Genomic DNA, 18,827 nt, shown 5'->3' with positions numbered 1-18,827 from the left:
AAGCTGCTCACGCAGGGGGAACTGGCCTGGGGTCTCTCTTCCGCCCGACGGAGGCTGCGTGAGCATCTCCCCCACTCCCACTCTCAGGGCGTCCTACTGAGGGGCTGGGGAACTGGGCCTCTGAAGTGCACTTGGGGGTGGGCCGTGGAAGAGTCCTCTGCAAGGTTCAAGGGGAGACAGGGTGGGGGGCGGTGGGGAGGGAGGGAAGCAGAGTTCCAGGCAAAGAGCAGAGGGCTTGGAGGTGAGAGGGTGGGATTCTAGGGGTGGGGGGCTTTTCCTGGCTCTCAGGGATAGCCGTGCAGGGGTGGCCTTGTGACTTCTGCATGAACTCATCCACGCTCCTCACCGTGACCTTCTCAGGCGTCTTTGGGGCCAGGCAGGGCCCAGCGTCAGCAGGCACACCTGGGGTTGGCCATGGCAATTGTTGGAAGATTCAAATACTTCTGTAGAGCTCAGTGTTTCTGCAATGTTTTCCCACCCCTCCTCCTCCACCGAATGCGCCCTTTCCTCCTGCCACCCAGCCTCCTCTTCTGGGACCCCCTCAGACCTCCTGCGTCCAGCAGTGGAAGGGCTCCTGCCTTGCATATCGGGGCACCTCCAGGCTCCTGCTCCTGGTCATATAGTTGGTTGCATATTTTAAATAACTCCTTTGGGATCTGAGGCACGATAGGTGTTCAGCTGCACGACTGAGGCTGATTTGCAGCCATGGGCACATGCCCTGCCTGCTTGTGGGTGTGACCCAGGGATGTCAGCCTTGCTCACGGCTGGCCAGCAAGCAGAGGGGTAGGGAGCTGTCCAGTTGCAGCCATGAGAAGCCCTGGGATGGGGAGAAGCTGAAGGGAGGAAGGCTGGGAAGAGGGGGTACATTGCCAACCTCTCCCCTGAATGGGAAAGAAAGTTGAGAGTGAAAATTTTAATTGCAGATCCCACTGACAGCTTGACTTGAAGGGAAAAGATGAGCTAAATTTAACCTAGCCAGTTAAAGAGCCAAAAATGCAATTTACTAATTAGCTTAAAATGGAAACTAGTCCAATGATCATAAAGAGCTTTTCTGGTTACAAAATACCAAAAAATAAAAAAATTAAAAAGGCTGTTCCTCTCTTCATACTGACACACTTTACATTTAATACTGCTAGATAATTAGGAATGCAGCTTCCTGGCACACTGCCCGAGACACAGAGGCAGGGCGCCACAGCCTTCTTGAAAAGTTACAGGAACCCATGTTTCCATGTCAAATCTATTTTCTACATCCAGAGCATCGGGAGGGAGCGAGTCTGTTCTCGGGGCGTGCAGAGCCCACGGGGTGGGCTAGGCAAGGTCTCACGGGGCTAGGGTCTCCCTGGACAGTACCAGGTTCAGAGGAGGGAGGAGGGGTCCCCAAAGCAGGTGCCATTTGAGTAGATGGCATTTGATGAACCTTGAGAGATGAAGACTTGGAGAATAGGGAGTACGTTAATCATCTCGGGCTGCCATAACAACATACTGCAGACTGGGTGGCTTAAACGTCAGACATTTCTTTTCTCGCAGTTCTGGAGGCTGGAAGTCCAAGATCAAGGTGCCGGCAAGTTAGGTTTCTGGGGGGGGACTCTCTCCTGGCTCGAGGATGGCCACCCTCTCACTGTGTCCTCACGTGGAGGGTAGGGAGAGTTCTGAGGCTCCTTTTCCTAGGAGGACACCAGTCCTATCAGAGTAGGGCCTTATGACCTCCTTTAACCTTCATTACCCCTTCATAGGCTCTGTCTCCAAATACAGTCACATTGGGGGTTAGGGCTGCAACACAGAAATGTCAGGGGGACACAGTTCAGTCTATAACACGGAGCAACGGGAAGGGACCGCACAAAGTCTGAGATGGGACAGAGTAGGGGTGTATCCAGAGAACAGCAAACGGTCCATTTCACAGGCTAGTAAGCCAAGGCCTGAACACGTGTGATAGATCCCACACTGGGAAGGATGGCTTGGCCCCTGGCTCTTCATTTAGCAGGCAGCGGGGAGCCACGGGGGACCTTTGAGCTGAGCAGTGATAGGATTAGAGCTGCACTTGAGCAGGCCAATCTGGCCACCAGGTGGAAAAGATGTTTTCGTTGCTCTGGGATGCATTTTGCCTGATGTGATTTTTGTACCAGCTTGAAAGGCATGCCAAATACACGAGCGTAACTTATTACCCTCTACTGTTTCCTCATAATGGCAGTCTTGGGAGAGCAACAAGGACTTTGAATAAAACATTTTGTAGACTCATCCAGGACATTATAAATAGTCATAGCGCAAAAGTAACATTTGGGAGAAAGAGCACTTTCACAGCAAATTTTCATGATACAGTTCATGTGTACACTCTTCCAACTAAAACAGATGGTTTTTCCAAATGATGGCTATCTTTTAAGAATATTTTCCTGCTTCTCTAATTTGGTGCAATAAAATGTCCTACAGGCAAAAATGAAATCTTAGCAGGTAACATATCCGTTCGTATATTAAATATATAGAAGAGGTTCTCCTCTGTACCCGTATCAATGAAGCTGAAAGGAAGCAAGTATATCTGTTATAAAGGAGGGAATTAAGAACCTGTGAATTTAATTCATGCAGAATCTCAACGATGTACAGCTGAACACATTACCATCCCGTTTATTGGCTATGGTTTGTTTTTAATCACTAAATGACATCATTAAGAATGCACATAATAACGCAATTAAGGACCACAGCTCAGTGAATGGAATATAGGTGAATTCTCATTTGTTGTCATTAGTAATATTGGTCATAAATGAATTCCCCTCTTGCCAAATGGCAATAATGTCACCCATAAATTTGTTCTCAAATTACCTTTCCTGCTGCCACATCTATTTCTCACCAGAGTGGCCAATATATGAAAATATGAGTTTACACATATATTATGCAGGGGTTTTTTTTCCCAAAAGATTTAAATAGCAAGCTCCAGCCATACATCTTCCCAAGACTTCAACTGATTTACAAATGTAGAATGCAGAGTTCTTCAGAAACCCATCTTACATGCAAAACAAAGTGAAAAGGCACATAAATCTTTAACCTCCTTTAAGTTTTTCTTGTAAAAAGGGAAGGTCCTTTAGCAGCAGGAATTGAGTCTTTATCTTTATCTGGCATGGCAACTGACCTTCAGAAGAAGGCTCACATAAAAAAAAAACAAAAAAAAAAACAAAAAAAAGAAGGCTCACAACAAATGTCTGTAGAATGAAGGAACCAACAAACGAATGAACTAAAGAACAAATAAACATAAGACACTTTTACCCTATTGGGTTAATGCCAAAATGTTCCAAAGCCAAGGAATAAATTGTGTATTTGAATAGCAAAAAAACAAAAAACAAAACCCCAAAACACATTTGTTTGATTGAATGAATAAATGAAGGCCTTGATAAAAAATAAATAAAAATAAAAAGACGATTTTGTGAGAAAAAAGAGCAAATAAACAAATTGAAGTTCAAGAAGTTAGATTAAAATGTACATATGATTTTAAACTTAAATTTATTAAAGTCATATGGCACATATTTTTAAAAATCAAGCAGTTCTACAAGGCTTAATGCAAAAAAAAAAAAAGAGAGAGAGAGAGAGCAGCTACCTTCCCTCATTCCCTATGCCATCCCCACATTTCCACTTCCCAGAAGCAACTTCCTTCCAAATATTTTATCTATTCCTTTTGGAATGCATTTATCTTTCTTGAAATAACGTGGGTATAGTGATGCTTTCTGATTTTTCCAGGTTCAGGAATTTGTTATCTGTTAAATTCCCACCATGGAAGATGAAGACCTAGTTCTCTTTCCCATCACTCACTCTACACCCACACATGCACGCACACTTCTCCCTGTCTTTCCAATATAGCTATGTCATAATTTTTTAATTTGATCGTTTTATGCTTATATTATTAGGACTATGGAACGCTATTCATGGTTAAGTCATATAGTATTTGATTGCGTTTTCTTTCTTGTACAATTTTTTTTGTTTTCCTGGAGTGAGTAACTGTCTTCTGTTTTCCCTGTACCTATTACTAAGTCATCCCCAAATACTCTGGCTTATGTGTAAATCTTACAATAGTTTTCAGTTTCGTCTTCTTGGCAGCCTTTCTCCAGAGACTTTGTCCTCTGGCTGCAACCTGACTGGCTGCCCACTAACACAGTTATTACTGCCCATTGCACAACTGATGTCTTGGGAGCTCTCAACCCGTTTTCATGGGGATTCCTTTCACCTCTGTCCTGGGTTCCTTGTTTCTTGGATCTCACGTCTTCTTCCCTGGTGACTCCCTCATTTTGGTAGAGCACAACCTGCAGTAGCTTCCTGAGAAAGGGGAGCCCGTGGGAGCTACGTTTTTGAGAACTTGCATGACCGAAAATATCTTTATTCTACTCACACACTTGATTGGATGGTTTGTCTGTAATTATAGGTTGAAATTAAGTTTCCCGCCAAAATTTACTTTTTTGCATTTCCTTATTGTTTTCTAGCTCCTTTCATCACTGTTGAGAAATCCAGTTTCATTGTAATTCTTAATCCTTTGTCTGAGACCTGTTGTTTTCTCTCTGCAAGCTTTTTGAACGTTTCCCTTATCTCCAGTGTTGTAATATGTCACAGGGATATAAATTTCCGTGTTTGGTTGTCTCGCCATTGTACTGAGCGCTTAGCAGGCTCTTTCAATGCAGGAATTCATGTCCCTTTGTCCTGGAAATTTTTCTTGAATTATTTATTTGCCGATTTCCCTCCATTTTCTTCACTTTCTCTTTCTGAAACTCCTTTTATTCAGACATTGAACTTCCCAATATGATTATTGAATTTTTTCTCCTATATTCTATATTGCTTTGTCTTTTTATTCTATTTTTCTGGAAGATTTCCTTAACTCTATTTTATTTTATTTTTCAATTTTTTAAATTGACGTATAGGTGATTTACAATGTCATGTTAGTTTCAGGTGTACAGCACAGTGATTAAGTTATATATATATATGTATATATATGTGTGTGTATATATATATATATATATATATATATATATATATATATATATATTCTTTTTCAGATTCTTTTCCCTTATAGGTTATTACAAAATACTGAGTATAGTTCCTTGTGCTATACAGTAGGTCCTTTTTGGTTATCTACTTTATATACAGTAGTGTGTCTATCTTAACTCTATTTTAGACTCTTCTGTGGAGATTTTATTTCTACCATCATATTTTTAATTTCCAAATACTCATTTTTTTATTTAATTAATTTTTATTGGAGTATAGTTGATTTACAATGTTGTGTTAGTTTCTGCTGTACAGCAAAGTGACTCAGTTATACATATGCATATATCCACTCTTTTTTAGATTCTATTCTCATATAGGTCATTACAGAATACTGAGTAGAGTTGCCTGTGCTATACAGTCGGTTCTTATTAGTTATCTGTTTTCTCTGCTTTAGGGTGTATGTGTCAATCCCAATCTCCCAATTTATCCCCCCCAGCTTTTTCCCCCTTGGTAACCATAAGTTTGTTTTCTACATTTGTCAAATACTCATTTTTATCATCTAACTTTAGTATCTTGTCCTTGCTTTGTGGCTACAATAACGTCAGCCTCTGAGGATGTTGATGATCTTTTTATATCCTTCTATTCTCTGTGTTGTCTGTTTCCTCATGTTCCCCTGCCCTTTTTTCCTTTTATATTTTTTCAACTGTTTAGAGATCCTTGGCTCTCCGTTCAAATTTTAGAGACGAACATTCAAAAGCTGCACGGAGCTCTGAGTCCACAGATGAGATTTGTCCACAGGAGGACTTGTCAACAACTGTGATTCCTGACCTTCCTGACCTCCAGGTCTTTTCCCAAGAGTTTGTCATGGTCCCTAAAGAAGGGTCTTCCACACTCTGCCCTGGACGGCAGACACTGGGCTGCCAGGATGCAGGAACTGAGGATGGGAAGGGGCTGGGGTGAGGTTTCACCATTCAGCATTAGGCCATCACTTCTTTCTCATCTTCACAGTCTTCCTCCCTGATTATCCCCCCTGGTATCCATTTGTGCTGAGAACACCTTAGTTCACCTGTTTCAGAGATTAAAACTCCAGTCTTCTGCTGGAAGAGGAAGGAGATTGGGAAGGGGTTTAACTGCTTCTGTGTTAGTCACCTCAGGCTGCCATAACAAAATATCACAAACTGGGGGTCTTAAACATCAGACATTTATTTCTTGAAGTTCTGGAGGCAGTTGTCCTCTCGGGGTGAGGGAGAGAGATCTCTTCCTCTTCTTATAAAGTCACCAATCCTATCAGATTAGGGCCCCACCCTTATGACTTCATTTAATCTTAATTACGTCCTAAAAGCCCTAACTCCAAATACAGTTGTTTTGCAGGTTTGAGCTTTAACATAGGAATTTTGGGAGTACACAGTTCAGTCCATAGCAGCTTCTTAAGCAGACTGTTGGCTGATCCTCCTGTTCTGTTGTTGTTGTTGTTGTTTTTGGCTGCATTGGGTCTTCACTGCTGCGCGAGGGCTTTCTCTAGTTGTGGCGAGCAGGGGCTACTCTTCATTGCGGTGAATAAGCTTCTCATTGCAGTGGTTTCTCATTGCAGTGGTTGTGGAGCATGGGCTCTAGGTGCACAGGCTTCAGTAGTTGTGGCATGCGCGCTCAGGAGTTGTGGCTCGCAGGCTTAGCTGCTCCGAGGCATGTGGGATCTTCCCAGACCAGGGATCAAACCTGTGTCTCCTGCACTGGCAGGCGGATTCTTAACCACTGTACCACCAGGGAAGTCCAATCCTCCTGTTTTCAGCCTCTCTTGTGTCCCCACTTCCATAGTGGTGCTGTCAGTTCCTGAATCTTTGCTTGTTCTCTTGTGGGAAGTGGGGTGCTCCTTGGTTGCCCCCAGCTTGCTGGCTTCAGTTTCAGCTTGTTTGGGGCAGATGAGACCACACCTTTCCTTTACCTGTTTACCACTGTGAAGCTGTATTGAAGTTGTCCCCTCTTCCATCCTCTTTGTCCCGTGGGTATGATGAGTGTCCCCAGAATGTGGAGACAAATACGCATGATCTGTGTGCTGTCTTTCCCTAGAAAGTCATTGTTAGAACTTCCTTACAAGGATGATCATGTTGCCAACAAAGATTTGTTGAACAAATGAATGAAACCTCACATTTTCTGCAGCATCTCACCCATCTCATCCTTCTGACCCTCCTCCCGGAAGGCGTGCCATTCCTCCTTCTTTCCCAAGTGACCCCCCCCCCCCACACACACACAGTGTTCTCTGGAAGTCTGTTCCAGCCACCACCTCCCTTCTCCTTGAATTGTAACCAGTTCTCCTTCCTCTGACCCTTTCCTCCTGACAAAGCCCCTTCTGACCACGCTGCCCCACAAGGCGGGTTTTCCAGCTCTTTTCTCCTTTCCCAGCCTGACTGCCTGTTTCCTGGTCACCGCTGGCCCTCAGGCCTTGCTACAGCTCATCTGTCCAGCCTCTGTGTCCCCAAATGCATCCTCATTGCCAAGGCCTCGGCCTTCTCCCTGCACTCACCTCTCTTCCCGACGTCCCACTCCGTCCCTCTCAGAGTGAGACCCTCCCCTGACGTCTTCTGTATCAATAACCTGGTCCGACTGGCCAATTCTCCACCCGCCTGGGACGATGGCCACACCCAGGCTGTCACCGCCTCACCGGGAACTGTGCCTGTGGCCCACTAGTTTGCCCTGTGATTCCTGGTCCCGTTTACATGCACTTCCCCATCAAACTTCCTGAAGCACAGCCTAATTGTGAGGCTTCCAAGGGACTCCTCTTTGTCCATGGGCCAAGTCCAACCCCTAGTAAGGGGTCCTAGGCCCTCCGCAATGCAGCCTGATACCTCCTGTCTGGCCTCCTTGTCCCATCCTTGACTTGAACAGAGCTGGATGGCGCCTCATTTCCCAGACACACTGGGTGTGCATTTCTAGCCTCTTACTTGGATGACTTTATCTCCTCCTCTCCGCTTACTTCATCTCTCGGATCCATCAAAGCCAGAACTCTGGTCCCATCCAACACCCCCAACCTGGATTCCTTCCCTGCCTGCCCTAGCCCCTGGGGGTTCAGTAATCCTCATGCCTTCATTTGTCTCAAGCCCAAGCAGCAAATACTTTCTTCACATGTACTGTTGGTAAGTTGGACCTGGGGCCTGCACCCCACAGGACGAGGTCCATGGCCATACCCTATCTTGGGGTGTTCTTCTTTCTTGTCCCCAACCAAGCTGTCAGTTTTTATTCTTGGGTAAATCTTCCATCCTTCCCCCAGGCTCTCTTATCCCATCCTCAGCTGCTGAGGTGGTAGTTCAGGGCAGAAAAGCAAGGTTTGGGGCCTGACGGGATCAGATCTAAATCCTGGCTCTACGTCTCACCAGCAAGGTGACCTTAGGCCAGGCACCTGCCCCTCTGCTCACAAAGGAGCTTCCCTACACATGAAATTGAGGCAGTACTACCTTCCCCACAGGCCTGTGGCACGGATGGTGACTGATGCATGGACAGCAATGGCACTCTCCCCCAGTGAGCTCCTGGGTGCCTTGGTCCCCTCCTGTGTGTTCAGTGTGTTCCTGTGGTGTTTACTCCCCTCCTGGACGATGAGACCCTCAGGGGACAGGTGTTACTCTAGTCCCGTTTGTGTCCCTTGTTCCCAGCACAGAGTGGGCACTGAGTGTGTGCAAACAAGTGAGCCAATAGTCAGCACCCAGCAACCATCTGTGATGAAGAACACACAGGGAACTATAGTCAATATCTTGTAATAAACTATAATGGAAAAGAATCTGAAAAAGAATATATATATATATATATGAAACTGAATCACTTTGCTGTACACCAGAAACTAACACAACATTGTAAATCAACTATACTTCAATTAAAAAAAACAAAACAAAACACAGTGAACAAGCCCATGACTGGGGGAGATGGAACAGCATCTTACCAGTGATCTTTGCTCAGAAGACCCTTTAAACCTTTGCCTTAATCAATGCGATAACTAGAGTCTGCAGACCATAGGCAAATATATTAGCAAGGGTTCCAGGACCCTTTGTTAATTACAAATAAGCATTATGTATCTCAGCCACTGGGATGAAAAGGGCTCTGATGGGGGTTGTAGGAAGCGACCAGGCAAACCTCAGAAGCGGGCCTTTTACTTGACTTTCCTGATGGATAATTCAGATTTCCGGCAACGTGTTTTTATAAATCCACTTCTTTTTTAAATTTATTTATTTATTTATTTATTTATTTATTTATTTATGGCTGTGTTGGATCTTCGTTTCTGTGCGAGGGCTTTCTCCAGTTGTGGCAAGCGGGGGCCCCTCTTCATCGCGGTGCGTGGGCCTCTCGCTGTCGCGGCCTCTCCCGTTGCGGAGCACAGGCTCCAGACGCGCAGGCTCAGTAATTGTGGCTCACGGGTCTAGCTGCTCCGCGGCATGTGGGATCTTCCCAGACCAGGGCTCGAATCCGTGTCCCCTGCATTAGCAGGCAGTCTCTTAACCACTGCGCCACCAGGGAAGCCCCGGCAACTTGTTTTTATTTCTTGCAGTTTTGCTGCTGTGAGGAAGCTGAGGATGGCATTGTAAATATAACTGTATGAACCTCAATAATTTTTTTCAGTGCATGATATGGGTATAGTCTACATCTTTCCATATTAGCTAGGATGACTATATAATCTGTCATCCAAACTAGAATACTTCAGGGTCAAAGGGGGATTATTATGCCAGGACACAAGCCTAAACACGGCTGCCCCAGCACACTGAGATGAGCAGTTGACCTAATATTAGAATATTTACTCTGTGATTAGTTGGTGGTATGGCAAGAACTGCTGTAAAACCTCACAGGTGACACAATGGAGCAAATGAACAAAAATTCCTGAAAATGACATTTTTCGGTGGAGATGCCACAACGGAAATTTCGTTTGCCATCCACTGCAGTACTTGCATTACTGTATGGATAAGGGACGATTTTAACACTGAGTTTCCTCAATGGAATGCCATTCTGAAAAGAGAAAACCAGGAATTCTCTGGTGGTCCAGTGGTTAGGATTCTGAGCTCTCATGGCTTGCGGCCTGGGTTCAGTCCCTGGTCGGGGAACTAAGATCCCGCAAGCTGTGCGGCACGGCCACAAAAAGAATAAATTAAAAAATAACAAATAAATAAAAGGATTAAAAAGAGAGAGAAAACCAACCAATATTGCTTTTAATTTTCCACTTCACTTCAGACACTTCAAAATAGGTAAATTCTTTTGATCAACGCAAATCATTAAGAATGCTTTTGAGTGGCTAACCTCTGAGGGAAAAAACCTCATGGGTTTCTTAGATAACAAGGAGTTTTCATACCCATTTGGACTATTAGCAGATTATCTGTGGGAGGCTCAGAAGTTCATGGTTCTGCAGTGTCGACTTTTTTGTAATAGGATAATGAAGTTGATAAGGCTGTGTTTATTACACAGAGCGCTGTTTCTCTTCCGGTGCCTCTTACCCACCCCAGCCCATCCGGGACCAGCACTGCACAGGTAGTCAGAGAGCTGGGTTCACCTTTGTGAGATGAGTTGCAAGATCCGCCTGCATATGCGCGGGGATGCGGCTCCCAGCCAGGGGCGAGGCCAGGGAGAGCGCCAGGAAGACACGTGTTGGCTGCTGCGGGAGGGTGAATGAATACAGAGTGAAGAGCCTCAGCCCTGCCCCCACGGAGCCCCCAGCTTCTACAGAAGTTCAAAAAGCAGGTTGGTTTAGCACAGAGGAACGGTACAGACAGCCATCAGCAGTGGAGGGGGCAGGGACTCCGGCTGGACAAAGAGGGAGCAGCTTAAGAGCTGAGCCCACAGATGAGCGGAAGGATATTTCCAGGAAATCATGCACGTGAAGCCCCAGGAGCAGATAACTGCAGGGTGTTTGGGGAATGAAAAGCAGAATGAGGGACTTCCTTGACAGCCTAGTGGTTAGGACTCTGCGCTTTCACCGCAGACGGCCCAGGTTCCATCCCTGGTCAGGGAATTAAGATTCCACAAGCCATGCGGTGCAGCCAAAAAAAAAAAGAAAAAAGCAGAATGGATTGACTGAGGCAGAGAATGGGGGCCTTGAAGGACTCTGAAAGCCAGTCTGCATATCTCGGACTTTGCGGGTTTCTCTTTCTCCAATAAGGAGAATAATCTTAAAAGTGGGAAGAGTTGAAGAAATGTCCCTTAGGAGAAATTGTCAAGAGCCCAAGATAGGTGAGAGATGGGGGCAGGCGGGTGGCACTTAGTGACTGTCAATCCAGTCTCTAGGCCTCCACAAACTTTCTCGGATTTGGCCAGATGGGAGTCGCAGAAAACTGGGAAGGGAAAAATGTCATAATTTTCCAAAAAGCAGAATAAGTTGGGTTCTGGAAAATACAGATAATAAATTTGATATTAATATTGGTTCTGAGCAAAAATTTTAACAGATTTTTGAAGAGCTGGTGTGAACTCACTTGGAAGGAAATGTTGTTACGAAGAGGCAAACCAAACTCATTCCCTCTTTTCACGGGGTTACCAGGCTGGATGCACAAAACGTTGGTAAAGAGCCTTCCCAAAACCCTGTGGAAAGTACAGAGAAAAATAGGCTGGGCCAACAAACAATTGGGTGACTTGACATTTAGTTGGACAGACACATCCAGAGTATTTATAAAAAGATCAGTGGAGATGCAGCTGGTGAGGTGTGGCCGATGTGAGAGCTCCACTCCTCCGCTAGCCCCACCCTGCGCTTCTAATGTGTTTATCAACTACAAGGGTGAAGAAGACATTAAAGGGTTTATTACAGCACATTCGCTGCTGTCACAATGCTGATGTGTTAGATACCAGAGTCAAGAGTTTAAAAGATTTTGGTTCGTTAAAAGGATGGATTGAAACAAATCACATGACATTTTACAGGGGTAAAGATAAATCTTATCTTTAGATTAAAAATTTTTTAAAAAATCAATTAGCTCAGTACAGGTTGGAGACGACCCAACAGTAATTCATTTGAAAAAGACTGATAGGTTTATAATTGACCAGAAGTTCAATATGAACCAACAGCATATAGCCTGGCTGCTCAAAAAAAAAAAAAAAAAAATCAATACAAACTTCCGTTGTATCAATAGAATCATAATCTCCAAGTTATTTAAGGGAGATGCCACTCAGGTCACACACACACACACACACACACACACACACGTTCTACAAGACAAGGCTGATTGATGTAAGGGATGCAATCAGGAACCAGTAGATGTGAGGGGGGTGTGGGGGGCTCACCAAGCCCTCCCAGATGAGGCAGCTTCTCTGCTGGCAGGCAGGGAGGTGGGCACTCAGCACTGGGAAACGGTGTGGGCAGAGGTCCAGAGAGCACTCACGTGCATGGCACGCTTGAGAGTCGTGGATAGGGGTTGCCGTGTACGTGGTGTGGCAGGAGCGTGTCGGATGCCAAAGACAGCATTTGTGGCAGGAACACAAACAGACTGGAAGTCCACGCCAAGATGTGTGCACTTATTGTGGCAGGCATCAGAGAATGAAATGATGTCGTTAACCCCTCTTTGGGCAAGTTAACCCTGGAGTAACAAAGCAGAGATGGGGAAACCGGGACACAGGCTGTTAGAGCACCCTTTCAGAACAGACAGCAGCCTGCATCACGACAGAGGGAGATTAAATTGACCAGACAAAAGTGGGATCAATGAAGGACGCTTTGGGAAGGGCGGTTTGGGATAAAAATAACCAGCAATCTTTTTAATAATTCAAGCTCTTCAACTTTGAAATGAGCCAAGTGACCATTTGTCAGGGATGTTGCAGAAAAATACTGCTGCGTCAGCAGGCAAGTTGGGGACAATGGCGTTTAATATTCTTTATTGATGTCAAGAATCTGTGATTAGCTCTCATTTTATAGAGTAACAGTCTTATCATGAGAAAGTGTATTTTATATTTTATAATTTAGTATCAGTGATGAATGGTGTCCTGAATCTCTGGAATATCCAATTCTTGACTTTGAGATTCTATACTAACTGTATTAGTTCGTCAGGGCTGCTGTAATGAATTACCACACACCAGGAGGCTTAAACAACAGAAATTTATTGTTTCACAGTTCTGGAGGCTAGAAGCCCAAAATCAAGGTGTGGGCAAGGGCTGGGAGGGAAGGATGGATGTCAAGCCTCTCTCCTTCACTTGGAGACAGCCAGCTGTCTGCTCCCTGTGTCTTCACATGGTCTTTCCTTTGTGTGTGTCTATGTCCTAATTTCCTCTTCTTATAAGGACACCAGTCATATTGGATTAGGGCCCACCCTAATGACCTCATTTTAACTTGATTACCTCTGTAAAGACCCCATCTCCAAATAAGGTCACACTCTGAAGTACCAGGAGTTAGTACTTCAACATATGAAGTTGGCAGGAGGGGGCACAATTTAACCCAAAACACTAACTGAGAGGCAACTTCTCTGCTCTCAGAATAAAATCAGAACCCCCCTGTGAACAGACCACCTCGTCTCCCACCTCGGTAATCTCAGCTCCCCAGATGAGCCTTATTTGCCTGAAGCAACGTCCACTGGTTCTTTGTCCACTGCTGTTTTGTGCCCTCCTTTCACGCCTCAGTCCAGTTCAGACCCTCCACAATAATCTGAAACCCTTCCTTCTGGTTTTGTTTCATAACACTTATCACAATTTGTAGTGACATATTTATTTGTACGATTGTTCTATGTCACCTACAGGGAGAAATACATTTTACATCCCAACTCAGCACACCTACAGACATTTCAAGTAAACACTTCAGGTAAAAATGCTTGTTCTTACTATGTTCAGTGCACCTTGATATTTCCTATTTCATCTATTTTTTCTTGTAGTAAAATACATACAACATAAAATTTGCCGTTTTTACCACTTTGCAGTGTACCGTCCAGTGGCATTAAGTACATTCACACTGTTGGGCACCCATCACCACCATCCATCTCCTGACCTTTTTCATCATCCTAACTGGAAACGCAGTCTCCGTTAAACACTAACTCCCCCTCCCTCAGCCCCTGGCAGCCACCATTCTACTGTCTGTCTGTATGAATTTGACTCCTCTAGGGACCTCATATAAGTGGAATCATGCAGCATTTGTCTTCCTGTGACTGGCTTATATCACTCAGCATAATATCCTCAAGGCTCATCCATGTGGTAGCAAGTGTCAGAATTTCCTTTCTTTTAAGACTGAATAGTATTCCGTTGTATGGATAGACCGCATTTTGTCTCTCCATTCATCCATCAGTGGAAAATGGGTTGTTTCCACATTTTGGCTATTGTGAATAATGCTTCTATAAACATGGGTGTACAAACATCTCTTCGAGACCCTGCTTTCAATTTCTTTGGGTATATACCCAGAATGGAGTTTTCTGTTTCTTTTTTACAAAAATTAAAGTATAGTTGATTCTGTTTCATTTTTTAAAGTGCTGAATGACTCTTTTTTAAAAAATTTGTTTTATTATGTTTATTTTTGGCTGCGGTGGGTCTTCGTTGTTGCACGTGGGCTTTCTCTACTTGTGGCGAGCGGTGGCTCCTCTTGTTGCGGAGCATGGGCTCTAGGCGCGTGGGCTTCAGTAGTTGTGGCACACAGGCCAGTAGTTGTGGCTCAAGGGCTCTAGAGTGCAGGCTCAGTAGTTGTGGCGCAAGGCTTAGTTGCTCTGCGGCATGTGGGATCTTCCCAGACCGGGGCTTGAACCTGTGTCCCCTGCATTGGCAGGCAGATTCTTAACCACTGTGCCACCAGGGAAGTCCCTGATGTGACTCTTTAACTTCATGACACCTGCAGTTTGGAAGGCACTGTGTTTTGTGTGATGTATCCCCAGCCCCTGCATGGTGCCTAGTCCTGCAGAACTATTTTTGGAGGAATGTTGAATTAAACTATAGATGCACAAGGCTTTACATTTCCGGGTATTTTTTTATTACTTCTCCATGAATAATGGCTACAGAGCTCCCATTTTCCTTTCTTTTTCACATGTTGTACAAATGCTGCTATTAATGCCACTGAATGCTATGGTTATATTGTCCTAGAGAGCATACATCATTTATGACAACAACATGTTTTGGACTCAGGCCATAAATTTTCTCAAAATGACGTGGAATAACAGCCTGTTAAAATGTTTGGGCACAAAATCTCACATTATTAATTAGGTTTTCAGAGATTTTTCTTGAACTTTCTCCATAGATCTTTTAAAAATGCTGTGTAGATTATACCTAATTGACTTAACATGCATATCCTTGTAATTACACTAAAATTTGCCCCTTTTAGAGTAAGGCTTTTATCATTGTGGGGAAAAACAGAGCTGTTTAATACTCTAGGTTAAGAGTGTAATAATGATCTTTATCATCTCAAAAGCAGTGGACTGCGTTCTTAATTGTGATTTGTAATTTTGCTCTGGTGGAAGTAAAATCCTCTAAGAAAATCTTCAGCTCAATTCTTCTTTGCCCCACTTCTGAATTTTCTTTATTCTCCAACCTTCCTTTGTTGGGGCCACCAAATATCATACCTTTAACATTATAAATCAGGAATGCTAACATTCTTAAAGAGAATCATCTTTTGATCATTTATTCATGATTATCACTTCATTTCCAAGTTTGAGAATGCCACATATCAATTTTTAAATACCAATTATCCAAAATATCCTAACGTATAAAACCACAAAGTAGAGTAGCAATAGCATAAAGATTGGACTAGAAGGGAAGAAAGATGGGAAATGAGAAAAGAGAGAAGGGTCAAGTTCAAATGTGTACGTGTGCTCAAAACCCCTCCTCCACAGTACCTGCCTCTTGCTTTCGGGATGCAGAGGGTCAACCTGTACTGGGCGGGGGTAGAGGCTTCATGTGACGTTTCTGCCCTCTATATTTGGCCCCTATTTCCTTTCCCTGCCAAAGTTCTGAAATGTGCATCTACATGTGCTCTCCTTTTTTTTTTTTGGCCACGCCACGCGGCATTCAGGACCTTAGTGCCCCAATCAGGGATCGAACCCATGTCACCTGCAGTGGAAGTGCGGAGTCTTAACCACTGGACCACCAGGGAAGTCCCCACGTGCTCTCCTTTTGAGGTCCAGCAGCCCGGCTCCGGTCCCCACCGCTTCACCAAGATGCTCCAAGTCACCTGGGAGCCCTCTGCCACCAGACCGAAGCCCTTTTCCCAGGCTCATCCTCTTTGACCTGTCCTCTAGAGAAACCTGTGAAAAGGCCCACCTCCTTGCAAATTTCTGGGCTCTTCGCTTAATGAGACAACCCGCTAGGCTGATCGTCCTGCCTCTTTGACAGCTCCTTCGGAATGTCCTTCTCCCTTTCCAAGGATGTTCCCAGCTCCTTTCTGACCTTCCTTTCTTTCCTTTACAGTTCATGTACAGCCTCTTTGCTGACAATTCCCACATCCCCATTCTTTCACTGGCCAGCTGGTCTGCATCCCCCGTTGCTATGGGGCATTTCTAACAGGAGGTTTGCTGTCCTCTCTTGCTTGGCCTCTCTGTCTCTCCAGCTGTATCGTCCTGGAGCAGTTTCCCTCTGGCCCATCCCTCAGCCTCTCTCTTCCCTCTGACTGTCTGGGTCCTGAGTGTCTGGTTTCTGGAGCACTGCAGACACCCTGGGCTGCTCCAGCTCCAGGACACGGCCCCTGTGGTCCAATTCACACTCAGACTCATCTCTAACACTGCTCGTGCCAGCCTCCCTCCGCCTGCTGCCAGGTCTGGCTCAGGCTCCTCTGCCGGCTCTCGGGACCTCTCTTACCGTGCCCCTCTCTCTCTGCGCACTCTTATTTCCCACTATCTATATACAGGCTGTCTGCTCTTGTCCGGCCAGCCCTTGGCCTGTCAGCAGGCCCTGCTCCTTCTCTCCTCCACAATCACTAACGCTGTCCTTCAAACACCAGATCACAGTCAAACCCACAGCACCTGCAGCCCTTGAGTGAGCCCCCCACCTCCCCATGTACTTTTCCCGTTAACAATCCCTCTTGTTTCCTCTGCTTGGTCTCCCTGACCGGGACCTGGATAAGGGCTTCAACCTCTCCCTTCTGCCCACAGCATCTAATGCCAGTCATGGTACCCCGTGTGCCAAACACACCAGGCACACCACCAGAGCCCCATCCCTGACAGCGTCTTCTGCTTTTGCACAGACAGGCCTCTATCTGCCTCTGAACCCCAGTGAGGCCCCCAGGTTTTCCTAATAGTAACTATTTACTCGGTTCTCATTTCACCTACTTGTGTTCAACCTACAGGAATTAACACCTACAACTCGGACCCACTCAGAATTTTACATGTAAGTGAATTATAACTGTTGTGTAACCGGGAGCATAAACGCTATGCGGTCTGTTCTGGACAAAGCCAGAGGATCACCAAACTCACATTCTTCTCTCTTGCATACTGACTTGTTATTTGCCAGCATCTTTACTTCAGGCCATGGGCACTGAAACTCAGACCATTAACCTGGCATGTGTACGCAGGGAATGGAAAAGTTACAAACCTGTGGATTTGTGCATTTATCTACTACTATGATATTTTGTCCCAACTCTTCGTCTCTCTGAGATAGAGTAAATACAGATTTCCGTGGGTCCTGTAACAAGCTAACAAGTGTGTAATGTGACAAATCTGCACCCCAGGGGCTGATCAGAGGGGGAGAGAACAGAGCAGATGTTTTAGCTCCTTTAAAGGCCGCAGCCTTTCCAGCCTGACATTACCACGGCCTCTTTTTGAAGTGGGAAGCCGCATCTTTTATCGGCCCAAGAGCAAAGGTTCAAGCGGAGTTACAAGCCCTGCGCTAATTCTCACTCGAGGCAGGGCCGTGCTGCGGCGGAAGACGTGCGGAAAGAGGGGCGCGCCTCGCAGGACGTGGTCAAAAGCAGAGTTGCTGCGACGTGGAAAGACAGCCGAAATGAGCTCGCGAGTTGTCCATGTTTGGTCCTGGAGCCGCCCGCGGGCGCGGGGATAGCGCCCCCGGGGAGCGTGGTCTCCGGCGTCCGCAGGAGGGGTTGCCCGGGCCGGGGCGACGCCCCCGCTCCCCGCGCGCCCGCTCCCGCGTTTCCGCCTCTCCTTTGTCCCCGCGCCCCCCCGCGTCCCGCCCGCCTGGGGGGCGCCAGCGACCGCGCGGGGAGGCGGGGCCTGGTCGCGGCGCTCCCGCAGCATCCCGACCCCGGTCGCGCGCCGCCCTGGGCTCCTGGGACCCTGCAGCCCCGCCCCGTCCCGTCCCGTCCCGTCCCCGCCCGGCCACGTCCCTCGCGGAGGCCGCCCCCTGGCGGGCAGAGCGGGCGCCGGGCTCGCGCTCCTGCGGCGGCGGCGGCGGGCCCGGGGTTGCCATGGTAACCGGCAGCGGCCGCCGCCACAGCAGGGCCGGCCCTAGCGCCAGCGCCGGCCGCGGCTCGGCTCGGCTCAGTGTGGGGGTGAGCTGCGGCGGCGCGGCCGGGCCGGGGAAGCGGGCGCTGCCCGGCGGCCTCAGCATGGAGGACGGCTTCTCGAGCTACAGCAGCCTGTACGACACGTCCTCGCTGCTCCAGTTCTGCAACGGTGAGGGGCGGCGGCCGGCTGGGCGGGGGCCGCGGCCGGGAGCGGGCCGAGGGGCGAGGCCGGGCGGCCGGGGAGGCCGTGCAAAGTTGCTGCGGAGGGGCGCGCGGTTCCCGCCGCCGCGGGCGCATTGTGCTGGGCCGCGGGCCCCGGGCCGCGCCTCGCTGCGCCCCCGCCCCGCCCGGCTCCCGTTCCGGCTTCGGCCAGTGCGCGCGGGGCGGCCGATACCCGGGAGACCGGCGCGAGCGCACCGGCCGGGCAGCGCGGGGGGAGGCCCGGCCGCCCCAGGGCTCCGGGGACGTGTTGCTTTCTGCTTCCAAACTCACATCTGTTTGGAAATGTCTGGATGAAGAACTCGGAAAACAAATCACTTAATAACGAAACACTCCTTTGAGGATGTGCGCA

At 47.0% G+C, this 18,827-nt stretch overlaps 1 protein-coding gene across 10 annotated transcripts in view; it reads left to right on the top strand.

Annotated features, from left to right (window-relative positions):
- Positions 1-18,827, top strand: part of EML1 (EMAP like 1) — a 204,819-nt gene that overhangs the window by 36,837 nt on the left and 149,155 nt on the right. For 3 of the 10 annotated variants that reach the window (XM_082387715.1, XM_082387714.1, XM_082387712.1), the window contains exon 1: positions 18,156-18,425. The exons of 1 other annotated variant lie outside the window; for it this stretch is intronic. In XM_082387715.1, coding sequence (XP_082243841.1) covers positions 18,218-18,425 — 208 coding nt within the window. In that variant the 5' untranslated portion in view covers positions 18,156-18,217. Of the gene's footprint in view, positions 1-18,154; positions 18,426-18,827 lie in introns of those variants that run through there. 6 more of the 10 variants (XM_082387711.1, XM_082387709.1, XM_082387717.1 and 3 more) reach the window with 4 other exon arrangements.

Source organism: Balaenoptera borealis, assembly GCF_965194805.1.
Source record: "Balaenoptera borealis genome assembly, chromosome: 3".
Taxonomy (NCBI): domain Eukaryota; kingdom Metazoa; phylum Chordata; class Mammalia; order Artiodactyla; family Balaenopteridae; genus Balaenoptera; species Balaenoptera borealis.
This window is presented reverse-complemented; position numbering and strand designations above follow the sequence as displayed.